Source organism: Octodon degus, unplaced genomic scaffold (genome assembly GCF_000260255.1).
Source record: "Octodon degus isolate 3935 unplaced genomic scaffold, OctDeg1.0 scaffold00037, whole genome shotgun sequence".
In the NCBI taxonomy this organism is placed as follows: domain Eukaryota; kingdom Metazoa; phylum Chordata; class Mammalia; order Rodentia; family Octodontidae; genus Octodon; species Octodon degus.
Genome location: NW_004524613.1, coordinates 1,781,981 through 1,802,051, shown reverse-complemented (window position 1 = coordinate 1,802,051; position 20,071 = coordinate 1,781,981). Strand labels below are relative to the sequence as shown.

General features: G+C 39.1%; 1 protein-coding gene and 1 pseudogene across 1 annotated transcript; both read left to right on the top strand.

Annotated features, from left to right (window-relative positions):
• The first annotated feature begins 12,681 nt into the window (after positions 1–12,681).
• LOC101587553 lies at positions 12,682–14,187 on the top strand (annotated as a pseudogene).
• Positions 14,188–19,085: 4,898 nt separating this feature from the next.
• On the top strand, positions 19,086–19,592 carry LOC101587165 (40S ribosomal protein S4-like). Its single transcript, XM_012514647.2, has one exon. The coding sequence runs from the start codon at positions 19,086–19,088 to the stop codon at positions 19,533–19,535; it is 450 nt and encodes a 149-aa protein (XP_012370101.1). The 3' UTR covers positions 19,536–19,592.
• Positions 19,593–20,071: the final 479 nt, after the last annotated feature.

The window sequence follows — 20,071 nt, the reverse complement described above, 5'->3', positions numbered from 1 at the left end:
GGACTGGTTTTGTTTCTCTGGCTCCCTCTGAGCTCATAGAAGGTTCCAAATAGAAGTGTTTGAGTGAATGTGTCTGTAATCCATAAATGTCTCATCTCTCCTGGCTACGAAGACTCTTTCTTTTCAGATGGATTTTTACTGCTTTAAAGAGAAAAAAAGGCCCCAAGATAACAAATTTGTCTATGTTTGATAATGGCATTAGTTTGGGGTCTTGCGTTTTCATGGTGCTTCCAGTACTCCCAAGAATTTTATATCCCTTTGACTCAAGCCTTAAGTGTAAACTTGTCAGGTTGGGAATGAGGCAACCTGTTCCTGTCTCTTAGAGAAGTAAACAGACCCTCTGGGTAATCAACTCTGGAACAGACAAGGCCACAGGGCAAGTGGCTCTGTCTCGCTCCCTGGCTGACTGCTCTGAGCACAGGGGCCTTAGCTCTCAGATGGAGATAGGGACAGCTACTGCATGGGGTGGTGGTTAGGATTAAATGAGATACTACACACTGTTTGGGATGGGTTTCTGGCGCATTGAATAGCACTGCACAAAGTTGCTGTCCTCTGGTACCCACACCTGGAGATGGCAGTGCTGCCATGACCCAAGGCTTCCATGATCAGGATGGTGTGCTGCAGGGACTTCTTGGAGTTTGGTTCTAACTCAGCCACCATGCCTAGAATCCCACAGTCAGGAGGCTGAGGCCACAGGATGATTACAAGTTCCAGGCCAGCCTGAGCTATGTAGTGAGTTAGAAGCTAGCCTGGGCTGCATGGCAAGACCCTGTCTCTCAAAAAACCAAAACTAAAAATGAAAGTGCAGATGTGCAGTGGGGCTATGGCTGGGATTTCTGCCTTTAGGCAGATCAAGCTCCACAAAGAACACCAGTTGAATCAGCATCCCTCACTGCCAACCCTGAGAGTCAGGCTCTCCCTGCCCACCTGCCTGTGTCCTCCACTACCCATTTCCTGTCCCCCAACCTTTCTTTCTCCTGATAACCAAGCCCCTGTGATCCTGAGCTTTCAGAAATCCAGGATCATCATGCTGGGGTGAAAGCCTGACCAGGCAGGACATCTATCTCCCCAGGGGCTCCCTGGGCACCCAGATGGCTGGGAAGGCCCCTGCTCCAAATGCGTCCTCTTGCCCCAAGAAAGTAGCCTCCTGTGCATCATCCCAGAGGGGACCCGAGACCTGAGAGAGGGAATAGAGGGCCAGGGCGGGCCAGTTCAGCCCATAATGATGCCCAGGATTCCCAAATGACTTACTTCATTGAACTCATCTTGTATTATTGCCTGAAAAAGTTTTTAAAAAGTAAAGCCATGTTGTTATGTTGAGCTGTGGGGGACTCACGTCAATAATTTCTGACATTGCCAATTAAACAGAAGACCCAATGCTATTATGGGCTTCTGTACTCTTTTAGAATATTTTGCTGAGTTTACACACCTATAATATTCAACAACGGAACTTAAAAAAAAATTGGGGTATAACTATGAATGTCCATTTTGTATCTGTGTATTCAAAGTGGTTGGGATAGATATATAGTTGCATTCTCTTAATGAATAGAATGATTTGTTCTAATGGTGTTTGTAAGTAGGATCACAAGTCTGCATCTTGTACAGCAATTAACCACTAAGAAGAATATATGCAGTGTATTATTTGTTGAAACTGTACTTTCGATTTGATTTGAAACTGTCTCATTGCTATCTGTTTATCAATAAAACTTTGAAAAGAAAAAAAAAGTTTTTAAAAGAAGCTAACATGGGATTTAATTAATATAGAGTAATGATGTTCCTGGTATCAACATGAAACAAGGTCATCATGAGTATGCAGTTTCATTGTGCTGTGGTCAGATAATACACATGGGATAATTTCTGTTTCTTGCATATACTTAAGCATGACTTATGGACTAGTATATGGTCTATTTTAGAAAATGTCCCATGTGCAGCTGAACAAATGTATATTCAGTTGTGGTTGGGTGGAACACTCTGATATGTCCACTATGTCTATTTGTTCCAAGTTTTGGTTCAGTTCTACTACTTCTTTGCTAATTTTTTGTCTGCTTGACCTATCTTTTTGGGATAAGGGGGCGTTAAGGTCCCAGTCTTCATACAGATTGAATATTACTCATCTGTCTGAGGAATAGATGCAAAAGCATTTCCCAATTCTTTAGGTCATCTCTTCATTCTGTTGGTTGTTTCCTTTCATGTGCAAAAGATTTGATATCATTCTATTTGTTGATTCTTGGTACTATTTCTTGGGCCATTGGGCTTCCGTTCAGAAATTCCTTGTCTATGACTATGTGATCAAGAGTTTTGCCTACTTAGCCTTGCAACAGAGTAAATGTTTGTCTTACTATTTAAATCTTTGATTCGTTTTGATTTTAGTTTAGCATATGGTGAGATATACAGGTCTAGATTCAATGTCCTTTGGTTTTCCCAGCACCATGGATTAAAGACTCTACTTTTCTCTAGTGTGTTTTTGACCCTTTTGTCAAAGCTAAAATAGCTGCATGCATCTGGGGTTGCTTTTGGACCCTCTATGCCACTGCGTTGGTCAACATGCCTGACTTTGTACCCACACCATGCTGTCTGGCACCATCACACCATCACCGTGGCTTTGAAATGTAATTTGAAAGTATTGTGACGCCTTCCATTTTGCTCTTGTTACCTGGGATTGTTTTTGTGATTCTGGTACTCTCCTACTTCGATATGAATTTTAAATTTTTTTTATTTTTTTATTTATTTGATACAGGATCTCACTACATAGCTCAGACTTGTAGTGATTCTCCCGTCTCAGCCTCCCAGCACTGGGATTATGGAGCATGCGCCACCTTGCCCAGTTTCAGGGCCAGCATGTCGCACCAGGAGTTCCAGGACTGACAAGGTGTGCGGTACTGGGGATCAAACTTGGGATCTTGCATGCGCTGAGTTATGTCCCCAGACCCAAACTTTTTTTCTGGTTCCCAGTATCAAACTCAGGACCGTGAACTTGCCAGGCAGGCACTTACACAGCTCATTTATCTCCGCAGTCCCTTCCATATGAATTTTAAGATTGTTGTCCTCAATTTTTTTCTTTTCTTTTCTTTTTTTTCCATAATTTTATTGACAGACAAATAGCAATGAGATGTTCTCAATTTTGTGAGAAATGCTGTTGGTATTTGAGATCACATTACATCTGTACATCAGTTTTGGAAGTATGACCATTCTGATTATATCATATCTGCTGATCCAGGAATAGGGGTATTGTTTCATTTCCTATCTCCTCTTGAATTTCACTTTTCAGAGTATTATAGTTTTTGTGGTAGAGCTCCTTCACTTCCTTGGTTAAGTTAATTCCCAAGTATTTGATTTTTCTTCCTTTTTTTGTATTTAATTTTTCTTGATGCTACTTTGGTACTTTTTCTTCATAATTGAGTTCACTGTTGGAATAAAGGAGTGCTATTGGCTTTGTGTGTCGATTTCATCTGCTACTTTGCTGAATTTGGCATTTCCTCTTTTCTCTTATATTATTAAAGACAAAAATGTAAAATAATAACCATAAGTTTATGCTAATGGACTCATGACATATAAAGGTGTAATTCATGATAACAATATAAACAGGAAAGATATAGATGTAGAAGTGTATTCTAAGTGGAGTTGGTGCTAATCCAGACTGTATTGTTTTAAGTATTGCATACTTTTATGCCCCAAAAATGTAACTTTAAAAATATACAGAAGAGGAAATCAACATGTAATTGTACATTACAAAATGTCACAGAAAACATCACATACAATTGTACATTGTAAAATATCACAAGCACAAAACAAGTTATTTCTCTTTTAGTTCTGTGAAGGTTCTTGTCTTTCTTTGTCTTTTTGTATTAATTTTAATGAGAAAGAAATAGCAATGAGATGTTTCAAAACAGGTTAGTAGGACAGTTACAATAATTAATACATTGCATATTGTTCTCTTCATAGTATCTATTCTGATTCTGATATGATTTAGTGTGACTCTTTTTTTAAGTTTTTTTTTGTTTGTTTGTTTGTTTGTTTGTTTTTGTTTTTGTTTTTGTTTTTTTGGCAGAACTGGGGATTGACCTCAGGCCCTTGAGCTTGCCAGGCAAGTGCTTATTCTTCTGAACTATCTCCCCAGCCCCTTAGTGTGACTCTTGTATCATTGTTTTGTAGTCTGTTGAACTTGGATGCATAAACTAATGTCTTTCATCAAATTTGTGAAGCGTTGGTGACTATTGTTCAAAGGCCTTTCTGCTCCTTCTGTCTTTCCTCTCTTCTGAGATTCCCATTATATGTATTTTGGTTTACTTAAAGATCTCCTATAAGTCTCTTAAATTCTATTTATTTTCTTTATTTTTTTTCTATCCCTAACATTTTCCTTCATGTCACTTATTCTTCTTTTTTTCATAACTATATGTTTACAGTTGAGTAGTTTTATCAGCTTATTTTCTAACTAGAGAATCTTGAAAATCCAGTAATTTTCTTTCATTTATTTCTGCCCTTGTCATTTTCAGTCCAAACTGAAGGTGTTTATACAAGTATAACATCTTGAGAATTTTGTGTCTGTAGTATATGTCTTAAAATTTACTCCATTAGATAAAAGACTCCTTAAAAATCTCTTGATCTCAAGATTCCATCTCTGTTGATACCGTTTTAGATATCTGAGTGGATCCTTAAGTCCCACGCCTTTGAGTGACAGAGTAATATGATGGTTGGGGCAGGAACTGTAACTCAGTGGTAGAGCACTTGGGTAGTGTGTTCAGGGCTCTGGTTTGATCCCCAGCACATGCAAAAAAAAGCGTTCAAATAAATGACACTTTCATTCTTTTAAATATTTAGTCACAAATTATTTAGTTACAACCTTGGCCTTCTTCCCAGAGGGTATTTCCTGACAGATTAGAATCTTCTACTTTTGTCTTCTATAATCTGCACAGGCTTTGCTTATCAGTTGTTCCCTCAGCCTACTGCTTTCCTCTTGCATTTTACTATAAACTTTAAGATGACATCAGACCCTATTTTTAACATTTTGAAATCAAACTTTGAATTAACTTTGAATCAAGCTTCAAACTCTGAAGCTTTGGAAATCTCCTCAGGCAAGTACTAGGTGTATTACTTGCAGCAGCTCCTTTCCATGGACGACACAGTTCTGTTAAGCTTCTTGTCATTATATAGCAATGGTCACCTTTCCTCTGGCTTCTAGCAACACATCCTCGTTTCCACCTGAACCAATGCTGTAAATACCTGTAATGTTCATATTCCACCACTATTTTATTTATTTATTTATTTGGTACAGGGTTTTACTATGCAGTTCAGACTCATAGTGATCCTCCTGTCTCAGCCTCCCCCACGCTGGGATTACAGACCTGTGCCAGCACACCTGGTTTTGGTGGCCCGCACAGTGCACCAGTGGTTCTGGGTCCAGCATGGCATGCCATACCGGGGATCAAACTCAGGTCTTCAAGCTTGCCAGGTAAGTGCTTAGACTGCCGAGTCATCTCCTAGTTTATTTTTGATGAAAGGCAATTAAATTTTTTTCTACCATGCCTCTTGGGTTCTTCTGAGTCCTTACTGAGGTATTAACATGCATATTATTTCACTGATCTATCCAAAGCAATGCAGACTTCACAACATTTTTTTTTTTCAAAATTCTGCCAACTACTGCTCATTATCCAGTTCTAAAGCCACTTCTAGATTTTCGGGTATTTGTTGTAGAAACACCTCTCTTCCTAGTACTGAACTCTCCTCTCCTTTCCCATTGACACCTTATTGAGAACTTGATGGTCTAAAACTATACAAATGTTGTACCTGAGCTTTATATATAAGCCCTGGAGGTCCGAAATCCAACATAAACCTTATGTGCTAAAACCAGCTGTTAGCAGAACTGCGCTGCTCCTGCGCTTACTCCACTGCTCAGTTCTTTGCTTTTAGCATTATTTTAATGAAATAACAAGCTTTTGTAAGTTTTACATCAAGTCTTGCATGACTTACAAATATCTTTCCAGGAGCAAAATTCTCAACCCCGTTCAATCTTAACTTCATTGCTGTTAAGTTTGACTTTAAGTTGGTTGTTGTTTACCATTATTCATACTTTTTCCTGACTTTTTCTTTCCCTGTAACCTTCCTGAATACTGTGAACATTCTTTACCATTTTATTTTCCATCTCACTAGTTTTTAAACTTAAATTCTTTTTCCGTTCATTGTCACCTTAGAAATGAAGAGATAAGTTTTTAACTGTGAGCGTTTAATATTAACCAATGACATTTGTTCTCAGATAATTTATAAAACACTTTAACTCACTTTCACTTTTCTAGTCTTATATCTTATTTTTAATTTTACTTTCATATATTGTAATATAAACACAATAATATTTATTCCAATTATATTTTTATTTCTTAGATGAATCCAACAAATTTTTACTATAAGGTGGCACATTTTTTCACTATAATAATTTTTGCCTTAAATGCTACTTTGCTCAATATATTTCTTTTGTTGGCATTTATATGCTGTTTTCCTTTATTTTTTTTTTTAACTTACCAGAAATGGAACTCAAGACCTTTCACTTACCTGGCAGGAGGTTATGCCTCTGAACTAGTTCCTCAGTTTATGTGCTAAGTTTTTCCCATCATTTCACATTTAATTTTTCTCTCTATTTTATTCTAACATACACCTGCCAGAAAGATCATCTAATTCTTCAAGTCTATATGTACTAAGTTAAGGGCCATCCAGGTAGTTCAACAGACTGAAGAGCCTGCTTAGGCAGAGTGCAGTGGTCGGGGTTCGATTCCCAGCATGCGATGCCAGCCCCATCCCTGTGGTGTGCTGAGACAGCAATTGAGACTGGGTGTTCTGGCACATGCCTGTAATCCCAGTGCTTGGGAGACTGAAAACAGGAGAATCACTACAAGTCTGATCTGTGTAGTGGGACCCTATAGACTCTGTACTAAATACATAAAAAATAAAAAAAATTATTAAGTTAAACCATAATTATACACTACTGCTAAATAATAAAGCACAGAATGCTTTAATTTGATTAACTCTCTAATCTGCTTGCTGTATTGTCAGAATGTTGATGCTGTATGTTTTAATTCTCACAAGACATACTTTATCCTACCATCTTTATCCTCTTTCATCCATTTCTCATTCTTTATCATCTTTAATTGCTCTTCAACACATACTTGACCATATATGTGATTATTCTTTTCTGAATAAATCCTTTAAATTACCCTTTGATGAGTTTTCCTGATATTTCTATTTTAAAATGTACCTACATGGACCAGGGAGATAGCTTGGCAGTCTAATCACCTGCCTGGCAAGCATAAGGACTTGGGTTCAATCCCTGGTAAATCATACCTCATGCAGAGCAGGCCACCAAAACCACGTGTGGTGTTGCATGCCTGTAATCCCAGCACCAGGGAGGCTGAGACAAGAGGATCAATACAAGTCTGAGCCGCGTAGTGAGACCCTGTACCAACTAAATAAATAAATAAAATAATAAAAATAAAATAAAAAACAATTACAAGGCTGTTTATATTTCATTCTTGCAATGTTTTTGGTAGATGTGGATTTCTAGGCTGGTATTTACTTTTTAAAAATGTTTTGAAGAATTTATTCCACTAAATTATGGCTTCTGTTGTTGCTGGTAAAAAAAATAAATCACCTGTCATTATAACAGTTACACTACTAAAGGTAAGTGCTGGCTCTGTTGCACAACTGACAGCGTGTTGGACTTCTAAAAGTAAGTACTCTGTGGGGTTTTTTCTCTTTCCAGATTTTTCTCTCTCTTGGTAATTTTATCTAGATCAGCATTTTAAATTATTATCTGTAATAGTATTTCTGAAATAAAAATAAAAATACTATCTTTTCAAATTCATGCAAATTTTTATAATTCCTTTCTCCTCATTTTCTCTCTTTCCCTTTGAAAATTTTATTAATCATCATGGCTCTCCTAGATTAAAACTTTCATGCCTTAATCATAGTATTTTTATTTTGTTCTTACTAATTGAGTCACATTCTACAACCACTCTGTTAGGAAAGTTTGGAAAAGCACTTTATATGTACTTACTTCTCTTCCCAAACTATCATCCTGACCTAATATAATGTGATAAGTGGCAAAAGGGAGTAACTCCAAAAGCACATTATGCCCCACAGCTCTCAAAGAGCACACTGGTTCAGTCAAGCACATCCTGTAAAGCCAAACTAATGACCCCTTGCTTGGAACATCGAGATCTGATTGCTGCTGGCAGCCTGCAGGAATGTTGTAAGATTTGTGTGACATCAGGGGCTCAGGAGAGAACTGGATGTTCACACCACTATCCATGAAAGGAGCAGGACACCAATGTGGAAGATGAGAGAGTTTGTTGATAAATGATAAGAATCATGGCTACCATGTTAAGTCAGCTGATGAGTTATGACAGTTAATCTCAACCTACCTCTCCTGGAACACGGATGTGGTCTTCAAAGAGCCTGCCATTCCAGGACAGCGTGTAGCCAGGGCACACTGTTAGTGCTGGTGAGAAAAATTTAGAATTAAAATATTTTTATTTAAATTACTTATTTCTCAGTTCATTGCTCTCATCTTTATTTCAACTAGACTGTTTTTGTTGTTTTGTTTTAACAAATGATTTACACAGGTGGGGTAATTCCTACCTGAAGTTTAGAATCAAAAAGTAATTAGCTTAAAAAAAAAAAGTAATTAGCTTAGTGTCCATGCAAAGATATCAAGATATAGCTGAATAATACTCCATTGTGCAAAAATACCACATCTTTTTTTATCCACTCTTTAGTTGATGGGCATTTGGGTTGTTTCCAAGATGTAGCTATGACAAACTGCGCTGCTAAAACCATAGATGCACATATCTTGCTATGGTGCAATGTTTTCAGTTCGTTTGGAAGACACCCAGGAGGAGAATAGCTGGGTTACATGAGACTTCTAATCCTAGATTTTTGAGGAACTTCCACACTGATTTCAATAGTGTACTATTGAAATATACTGTACTGTACACTGTACTGTACAGTGTATTGAAATACACTCTACCAGTCTACACTCCCACCCTCTTTTTTCCCCTGTATTGTAGCCCTTTAAGCATTTGTTTACACAAGCTAGAAAATTGTGTAAGTGGGACTAGACCTCAGTGCCTAAAGCAGAGAAGCTACCTCAGTCCTGAGATACACATCCCGACTGGTTAATGTCACCTTTTAGTCACTAGGCAACCTTGTGTCACATGTTACTAACTTTGCAAAGGTATAAATAAACATCCATATTGTTGCTGGGGTGGGGATCGTTTAGCCAACCAGACAGACAAGTCACCACCTAATCCAGTTCTTGTCTTCTTATCTGTTTTTTTCCTCATTCCTTCTGCCCTTTCTCCCTAGGTAGACTGGATCACACTGAGAGACCAATAGATCTCTACATACTTGTTGTTGGTTGACTTCTCAAGGATTTTATAGGTAAATAGATGCAATCGAGAGCACATTCATAAGTGACACAAATCAGACCAGCATGTGAAAACACCGTACTGTCTCATTACTGTAAGCCCCTGAAAGAGTAAATAAAATCTGAAAGGTACAATAGATAACATGAAACAAAAAGAATTTGTTCAAAGGGAAGGAAAAGCTGAGATGAGGACAAGGTTGGGAGGGAAGGGAGGATATACATATTTATGGATGCAGGATGGCTTGGATTTCTACCGGTCTGTGGGGAGGAGAAGTTGATATTTAATTTTTTTCTTGTCTTTTTAATCTCTTACAACATTTTTCTTTCTTTTTTACCAATTTTGCATACTTATATCTGGTAATCTAAACAACTAATTTGAAGACATTATGCAATGCAGCAACAATTATCAAATTCCTATTGTTTTGTTTGGTGAAGTTCTGTATCATTTCTAATATTTTTTAAATATTGATTTTATTGAGAAAGAAATAATGAGACAGTTTCAAAACAGGTTAGTAGGAGAGTTATAATAATTAATATATTGTATATTGTTGTCTTCATAGCAGTTATTCATAGTACAAGATGCAGACATGATGTCTAAACACTATTAGTACAAATCTTCCCATTGAACTAAAAGAAAGTAGCTGCATATCTATACTAACTGTTTTGTATATACAGATAGATAGATAGATAGATAGATTTCACTACAAAATGGTCCTTCATTTATATCCCCCTTTTTTGTTTAGTTTTTTCAGAGATGGGTATTCCATTGCCATTTCAATACTGTAGGTGCATGAATTCAGCAAAGTATTCCAATATAGTCCAGTGGTCCATAATAGTAGTGGGTTATCCAAAAGACTGGCAATGTCAGAATTTGTTAACTTGAGGCTTTTACAGCTCAGCATATTAATATGGCTTTACTTTTGATACCTCATTTTTATATTTTCTGCTGGATGGATAAGACCAAGATGAAGAAAGATTTGTATAACAAAAAATGTAACTTTTGTATTCGATAAGGTCAGTCAAATCCCCTCAGGATTTACCCTGAAACTCTGTACCGCGATTTGTAGATCCTTTGTCAGTGTCAGCCATGTGGATGAGTTATGGACATTGCATGACCAATTTGCTCTCTGAGAAAGCCTGAGAGAATGTTTTCCCTCCATATGACTCTCCTAAGGCACACTCTACATCATCAATCACTTTCCTCTGTGGCCCCATAATCTCCTTGATCAGAAAATTTGGGACACCACTGAGTTACAGGATGTTACAGTACAGGTTCTCTTATGTCCTGAGTCCTCACTGACCTTGAAGGGGTAGGGCCACAGTGTTGGCTATCCTTGTAGCCCTTGTTTTTCTCTAATTTTTTGATCTGCAAACTTAAGCTGTTAACCCCCCATAAGAGAAGCTTAATGGCATATTATCCTAAAATATAGGTAGTCGAGCCTAACATCAATATCAAATGTCATAGACATAACATGGAACAGGTATTTTCCATCGTTGATATGCTAAACTTTAAATCCCTACAGAATGTGAAAAAAAAATCTAATGTTTTGTTTTTTACTATTTTGTAGGGGCCTGGGAGATGGCTCAGTAGGATAAGCACTTGACTGGCAAAGGCAAGGATCTGAGTTCAATCCCCGGTTCCACAAAAACAACTATTTTGTATTCTATTTAGATAAAATAAGATACCAAGATAAATTACAAAATAATGTAATAACTGAAAGTAGTCAAAATAATGCCACCAAATAAAAGAAAACATTAATGACTCTTCTTATTCAGTTGTGTTATGTCATTATGATCTTTGACTTTATTTATGATCTTCAGCTATGGTTGAGAGTATATCCTCCTTATACTTGTCCTCTGGACCACTTATTGCTCCTTCCATAATGTGGACTTCTTACTTCCTCTGCAGGCCATAAAACTGTCACTCTAAAATTTCGCTTTACTAATCTCCTAATTTAGCAAAAATATTACCAGAAGTCATGTTTTCTTCCTCCTTCTACTCAAGTAATTTTTCTTTTTTTTTTTCTCTCTCTTTTCTTTTTGGTCTTTTTGAGACAGGGCTTCACTATGCAGTTCGTGTTGGCCTTGAACTCACATTGAGCCCAGCTGACCTTGAACTCATAGTGATCCTCCTGCCTCATGACTGCTGAGATTACCGGCTTGTACCACTACACCCAGGTAAGTGACTGTGTCTACAGAAAAAAATATAAGAAGAAAATTCAGGGCCAGCAAGATAGCTCAGTGGACTAAGTGACTGTGCAGGCAAGTGCAGAGACCAGGATTTGATCGCTAGTACCACCTGCCACGCTAGCCCCGCGCCCAGGTGCACTGAGGCGGCAGCCCAGTCCCAGTGTGGTGGCTCTCACCTGTAAACCCAGCGCTGGTGAGGCTGATAACAGGAGGCTCATTATGAGTCCAAGCTGCATAGTAAGACCCTGTATCAAATACATTTTTAAAAAAGAAAGAAAATTCAGTGTCGTCATTCATCCATCCAATATATGTACTTTCTATCTTCACAATTCAAACATCATAAATCAAAAGCTGAGAACAGCTTTGCATACGTGAAATTGGCTTATTATTAGTTTCATTATGTCTATTAAACAATAATGGGCACACCAAGTTGAAAAATATGCAGTATGACTGAAGACAAATTTATAAAAGTCACACCACAACTATTATTCAGAAAAAAAGTTTTATTCTTCAAAATAAAATAAAATACAATTTTTTAAAAAAGACTATTGGCCAAGGTGCAGGAAGCAGTGAAGGCTGTGGATGCCTCCTGCTCTGTGTCCTGGTGGGACTCCCCGTAGGTATGGAGCTCCAGATGGTAGAAAGGGGTACTGCGGAGAGGTGGGATCGTTCACACTCCCTAGGCCACAGCCATCCACCTGCCCAAAGCAGCCAGAGGGTTTCAGAGGGTCAGCCTGGGCTGGGTGGCCCAAGGTTTCCACCTTGGGGAAGTCCACCTCGCTCACAGAGACATCAAACCTGAGGCTTTAGCAGTTTACATAATGGCCACGCAGCATTTGTGATCTGAAGGGTCAGGAAGGCCAAACTACATGCACTTGTCCCCAGCCTTGGAAGTTCTGACTTAGGTAGAACTATGTCAAAATAAAAATAAATGAATAAGTAAAAAGGTCTGGGATGTAGGTCAAAGTGAAGGCCCTAATAGCATTGTCGATCCTGTGGCCCGTGGGCCACAGCTGGCTGTGTATCAGTGAAAGCTCCAAAAGGTTCGCCATCACTGCTGGGTTCAATCGGCAGCACCACGCTAAAATAAATAAGGAAACTGCCTTTTTCTCAAAATCAGTAAACTTTGAAGTAAGCAGTAAATTCTGAAGATTTTTGATTAGTAGATTAGGAAGTGGCTGCCTGCACTATTTTTTCAAAGGATAAACATTACAAGTCATTGAATATGGCAACTCACCAAGAAGATCCTATTGGTTGGAGGGGAACACAACTCCCAGCATCTGCAAGGAATGCTGCTGCCCTGCTGCCTATGGGAAGGAGCTCTTCAGAAGATTTCTCATTGCTTCTGTGCTTCGATGGGGAAACTGCAGAACAAACTCAAACACAGCACTTACAGATACAGGCCTGATGGAATTATAGAAGAGAGAACACCATCTAAAACCTTCCAAGAGTATAGCCCTGCTCATGTGGATGCCGTTTTCGTCATTGCTGCTCTGAACTCAGAACTTTGTGTCTCTGGAGGAAAAGATAAGATGGTCGTTGCCTATGACTGGAAAACTGGAAATGTGGTGAAAAGGTTCAAAGGCCATGACCGTGAAATTACCACGCTGGCCTGTATCCCCAGATCAAGCCAGTTCTTCAGTGCCTCTTGAGACAGGATGATCTTCATGTGGGACCTGCATGGCTCCTCACAGCCCAGACAGTGGCTGGCTGGCCATAACATGGTGGTCACCGGGTTGGTCGTGAGTCCAGACTCATCGCAGTTGTGCACTGGCTCTCGGGACAATACCCTGCTCCTGTGGGACGTGGGAACAGGACAATGCGTGGAGAAAGCCTGTGTCTCCAGGAACCTGGTCACTCACCTGTGCTGGGTCCCCAGAGAACCATATGTACTGCAGACCTCTGAAGATAAAACTATTAGATTATGGGACACTCAGGGGCTGCAGGTGGCCCATATGTTTCCCCCAAAGCAGCACATTCAGACCTACTGCGAAGTCAGCGTGGATGGACACAAGTGTGTTTCGGGCAGCAATGGCTTTGGAGACGAAGGCTGTGAAGGCACATTGTGAGACCTATGGCAGAAAGAACCAGAATATGTGAGTATAAGGGGCACTTCCAGACAGTAGCATCCTGTGTTTTTCTACCAAAAACATTGGCCTCGATGCCTGGGATTGCTACCTCATCTCATGATTCCAAGGTGAAGATTTGGAACCAAGACACTGGAGCCTGCCTTTTCACTTTGTCCCTGGATGGCTCTGGACCCTTGACATCCCTGGCAGTTGGTGATGCCAGCTCCTTATTATGTGCAAGTTTCAACAGAGGAATTCACTTACTCAGAGTGAACCACGGCAGAAGGCTGGAACTGCAGGAAGTGGCACAATTCTGAGGCCCAGAGGCATTAACTGGACAACACAAAACTGCAGCCTCTCCTTTCTCTATGTGGCATTGTGTGTTTCTATGTCTTGTGGGGACCAGAACATAGGCCTGGCATTCTTTGCCTAGGTTTATTAGAAGGAATATCAGTGTTAGAAGTCAATTTAAATTCTTCACTTCAAAATCAAGTATAGACGCTGGCCAGATAGCTCAGTGGACTAAAGTGCCTGCTTAGGCATAGCATAGTGGCCGGGGTTCAATCCCCAGTGTGCCATGCCCCAGCCTTGGCCCCGCCCCTGGGGTACACTGAGACAGCAAATGAGACTAGGCATGGTGGCACGTGTCTGTGATCTCAGTGCTTAGGAGGCTGAAAACAGGAGAATCACTAGGAATTCAGTCTATGTAGTGAGACCCTGTAGATCCTGTACTAAATACATTTAAAAAAAGAAAGAAAAAGAAATTAAGCTCCAGGTGCTACTCCTCAACAATGTGAAGAATCAAAGATCTTGGCTTCTCTTCACTACAGCAGAGCAAGCCATGTGTGGTGACGCACTCTTCTCATCCCAACCTTTGGGAGGCATTGGCAGAAGGGTTTCCTTGAGTTTGAAACCAGCCTGAGCTGTGTAGTGACACCCTATCTCAAAAAACAAACAAAACTAGAAGAGCGGAGCAGGAAGTAGGAAACTCTTGCTGTTCTCCGTGTGCTTTTTTTTTTTTTTTTTTTTTTCCCCAGAACCGGGGATTGAACTCAGGCCCTTATTCTACTGAGCCATCTCCCAGGCCCCTTCTGTGAGCTTTTCTCAGCAGTGCTTCTGAGGGTGCATGAAAACAAGTCCTGAGATGGCCTTGAGGCCAGCATGAGGACGCCTCCAGGATCACAGGAGCTCTCCAGCCTGTTCCAGGGAGAAGAAAATAGAGAGGTTCAGAGGTGAAGGCTGAACAAATTTCGTGTGCAGCATGAGTACTTTTATTTAATCTTACATGAATAACACCTATGTTCTTGGGAGTGGCCAGAGGAAGGCCAAAAGGAAGCCTGTGAAAATGGATCATAGAATATGGAGAGATGCAGACTGCTGAGCCCCAGCCACTGAGCCCCCTGCAGTGTGGAGGGGCAGGGTGCTCTGGCCAGCCTGTGTGGACCCGAGGAGTCAGTCCCCAGCCTGGCTCTCACAACACCCATTTTCTTTGAAGAAAATTGAAATTCCTCCTCCCTTCAGGTGAGCCCAAGAATAAGGTAACTGAGATTGAGAAATTTCTTTTTTTTTTTTTTTTTTTTTTTTTTTTTTTGAGAAATTTCTTTTCTTTTTTAATTTACTGCTTTTTGGACAGATTCTTGCTGTATTGCCCAGGCTAGTTCAAACTTATGAGTTCAAGCAATCCTCCTGTCTCAGCTTTCCAGGGAGCGGGGACTACAGACACAGGCACGTGCTGCCAGGCCTCGCTTGGAGATTCCTTTTCTAAGAAGTCCCAGCCAATAAAGGAGTTTGTGTTTGTCTTTTCTGGCAAAAAAAGACTATTATTCATGAATAAATCAACAAACAATACCATAAATAGCATATTTAATGAGTGTGTTCTACCTATAAAATAGTTAGATGGTGCTAAGAACAAAAGAAATACAAATTTTTGGAAATCAGAAAAATGATTGTTTAATAGGCATGTCTGAAGATAAAGAAGAAAATGTTTGGAATGTAAAGTCAAGTGACAATAGGAGAAAAGTATTGTATTCAGAGTCATGCTAGATTCTCCCTTCTGAGAATCACACATGCCTTTAATTAATTTTAAAAAATAAAAGATTAAGATAAAGGATTCTTAGATATGTTAAGGAAAAATTAAAAGATCAAAATAATATTCTCAGTGATGAGGTATATACACTTCAAATAAACAATACCTTCTTGCATTTTTTCACTTGTGGTAAAATGCAAAATCTAACATTTTAGCTATTTTTAAGTAAACGATCTGTAGTAGTGAATGTATTCACAATGTTTTGTAACCATCATCTATTCTGAATCCAAATAATCCTCACAGTGGGGTTTAATTCAATTTTACTTTTCCACAGAAAATAGTGTAATGTTTTTTCAATAGACAGTGCTCTCGTAACGTGGGGGAGCCTGACAGAGGTCACATATCACAGGAAACCCATCATCCTGCTGGCCCTTAGAGAAGAATTTGAAAATGCTTGTGCGGCAATCTCAGGCTGTCCAAGCAACACTCTGCTGTACTAGTCAGCGTCTGGAAGCTGATGGCCAGCGCTCCTAGCTCCTCTCGTAAGTGCAGAGGGCAAAGGTAACTTGTATGCATTTCGTGATATCTCAAGAACTTTAGTATTAAAATATTTATGCAAGTTTTTCTTTTTCTGAAGTGTGCATGCATTTTTTGGTGGACTCTGCATTTTTACTCTGGGTACCTCTGCTTTTTGAATATCCAAGAAGTCTTTTATACTTTTTAGTTTTTTTAATTTTACAAATCTAGGTGGTAACCTGTAATAATTTCATACACATATACGATGTGTAATGATCAAATCAAAGTAGTTAGCATCTTCAGCTCAAACATTTTTCCAATTTTTAATTGACACATAATTCTGCATATTTATGGGGTATCAGATTATATTTCCAAACATGCATACAATATGTACTTTTAAGGTCAAGGTAATTAACATTCCAGCTCTTTATCATTACTTTGTGTTTAGAGGCCTCAAGCTCCTCTCTCTGGTTACCCATAAACTGTAGATAGATCATTATGAACTGTAGTCCCTCTCTCAACTGAAGACCACTTGTCTAACTGATTACTTCCACCTATTTCTGGTACCTAACCTCTCCCTTCTCCCACATTTTCTAGCCTCTAGTAATCACTATTCTTTCAGCTCAATGTTTTGACTCCTACATATGAGAAAGTGCATTACTCTATCCATTTATCCACTGATATCTAGGTTGCTTCCACATTTAGCTATTGTGCATAGTGCAGCAATAAACACAGGTGTGCAGTTCCCTATTACTATGCTGATATCTTTGGATATATACCCAGAAAAAGAGCTAAATTATGCTGGATAGGAGAGATCTGTTTTTAGCTTTTTGAGGAATCTCTATACTGTTTTTGTACAGTGTTGTCTATGCCAATTTACTTTCCTAACAAAAGTACCTGACAGCCCCCTTTTCCAGACATCCTCATCCACTGGCATTTCTTCTTTTAAAAGTGTTTATTATGTAACACAAAATACACAAATATGTACTAACAAAAAATTAACAAAATTAAAAAGATACACTGAGGATGCACCTCAGCGGAGTAAGCAACACCCTGGCAAGCGTGAGGTTCTGAGTTCAATCCCCAGTACTGTAAAAAATTAAAGGGGTGCACTGAGATGGTGATTGAGACTGGGCATGGTGGTATGCACCTGTAATCCCAGTTCTGTGGGAGGCTGAACACAAGTGGATCGCTACAATTCTGATCTACGTAGTGAGACCCTGTAGACCCTTACTAAAAAGTGAATAAATAATAAAAAATTAAAGAGAGGTATATATTCATTTCCTTAAATATTGTTAAAGTGCAGACTACTCAGGTTCCACTCTCAAAGGCCCTTCTTAGAGTACATAGACAGAAGTCCCAGGATAGAGATTTTTTAATAAGAACCTTAGATGACTCATTTTCAGATATTCTGGTTTGTTTAGATACCTTATGTATATAATGTGAGTGACACCCAACAAATAACATTTTCAATTTTAACATACTTTGATATTCTCTGTCCTTCAGTTCAAGCCATATTTAATAAAATATTAGTAATTTAATAAATATTTCAATACAACAAAAAGTATTTCTTTTCCAGTAGTTTCATAGATTTGGCTCTCACATGTAATTCTAATTCACTTTAAGTGTTATTTTTAAACATGGTGTGAAATTAGTCTAATTCTGTTCTTCTGCATATAAAACCCACTTGCTCCTAAAACTTTTTCAGACTTTTTTGAGACATAGCCTCCCCAGGTAGTCTAGGTGGTGGGCCTTTGACCTTACCATGTAGCCCAGGCTGGCCTCAAACCCATGGCAATCCTCCTGCCTTAACCTCATGAATCCTGGGATTACACATATGTACCACCATTCCTAGATACACAAAACCTTTTGTTAAAAAGCCAATCCTGGGGCCAGCAAGATAAGTCAGTGGTCTAAAGCACCTGTCTAGGCAAGCTTAGGCAGGTGCAGGGAACCAAAGTTCAATCCCAGGTACCATATGCTCTGCCAGCCCCACCCTCAGGGTTGTCTGAGCTGGCCAAAAAAAAAAAAAGTCAATCCCACTCTCATTACATGTTCTTGACACCTTTGTCAGAAATTAATGAACTGTGAACACATGAGCTTATTCTTGGCCCTCTATCCTGTTACATTCATCTATGGGTCTGTTTTCTAGCCAAGTTCATGCAGTCTGATTAATGTACACCTACTGCATATTTCAAAGTGAGGTAGTGTGATAGCTCCAGATTATTTTTGCTCAAGATTGCTTTGGCAAGGATTGCAGGTACCAAGCCCATTCCCCTACATTGTAGGACCAATAACCCATGCAGAAATGCCCAGGACCTTGGGTAACTAGCGTGGTCAGAGGAATCCAGGAGTCTGCACCATCTCTTTACATGAAGTGAAGTACCTGGGACCTGGAAACTGCCTGGCCAGAGGAACAAAGGGCAAATCCATTCTAACAAGGGGAAACATTTCACATACAAACTCTCAATTTATGATTTATTCTGTTAACTATAGACTTTGCTCCTATAATCTAAAGTATAAAACCAGTCATTACCAAAGCCTGTCAATTTCTAAGTTTTGCTTGATTTTCTCATTTTGGTTATTGTACTACTGCAGCCAGGAGATCATATCTGTTTTAACCACTTATTCTCCCTTGAGTAACAATACTGGGAAGCACTGATGTAATGACCTCATCAAAGCCCTACATCTAAAGATGAAGGACACTGCAAACAGAAATCAACATCCCACCATCAATTAATTGGGAAGACAGGATCTCAAGACAGACACAAACCAAGAATCTCTGACACAGAGAAGACATCCTTGAAAAAGAGATTTTTCCTAGGGTGGCCTTGATAATAGTGATATAGGTACCTACTACCAAAATTTCTTAATGTTTATCACTGAAATCAAAATAAAGACCTTTCTGAGGAAGATCTTTGTGGGCACAAAAGGGATCCCTCATCTGGTCACCCACGATGCTCGCACCATTCGCTACCCTGACCCTCTCATCAAGGTCAATGACACCATCCAGATTGATTTGTCATCTGGCAAGATCACCGATTTCATCAAGTTCGACACTGGTAACCTGTGTATGGTGACCGGAGGTGCTAACTTGGGAAGAATTGGAGTGATCACCAACAGAGAGAAGCATCCTGGCTCTTTTGATGTGGTTCATGTGAAAGATGCCAACGGCAACAGCTTTGCCACCCGGGTCTCCAACATCTTTGTCATCGGTAAAGGCAGCAAGCCGTGGATTTCTCTTCCACGAGGAAAAGGAATCCGTCTCACCATTGCTGAAGAGAGAGATAAGAGGCTGGCAGCCAAACAGAGCAGTGGGTGAAATGGTCTCTAATGACATGTTACAGAGATCTCTGTTTAATTAAAGATAATAGAACATGAAAAAAAATAAATAAAAAATAAAGACCTTTCTGATATAGAAAATGATGAGCCAAAATGCAATTTCAGGTCCCCAGCTCACCCAGAACAAGTCCAGGTGACATCAACATAGAAGAAATTGGAAGTCACACACCTGAAGTCTTTGAAATGATAGTAACTGAAGTAAAGAAACAAGTCCAAGCAGGTATAGAGGAAGTCAGATCAGAAATAATCTCTCAGGTTAAAAAAAAATGATAACCATAATAAAAGAATTACTGAGCATATCTAAAGAAGGCATAGATTTTAAAAATACAGGAGCATAAAAAAATGATGGAAATCTTGAATGAACAATATAAGAAAGAATTACAGTGCATGAAAGAGATCAAAGAGATATCTGAAATTAAAAATTCCATTAAAAACTAGCAAAACTATCTGAATGAAATTGGAGATAGACTTTCAGACCTTGAAGAAATCATTGCAGCTAGCAACCATGAAAGGAAC

Excerpts from the sequence above, each read along its gene's own strand:
- LOC101587165 (XM_012514647.2), top strand. The coding sequence starts at position 19,086 with ATGTTTATCACTGAAATCAAAATAAAGACCTTTCTGAGGAAGATCTTT.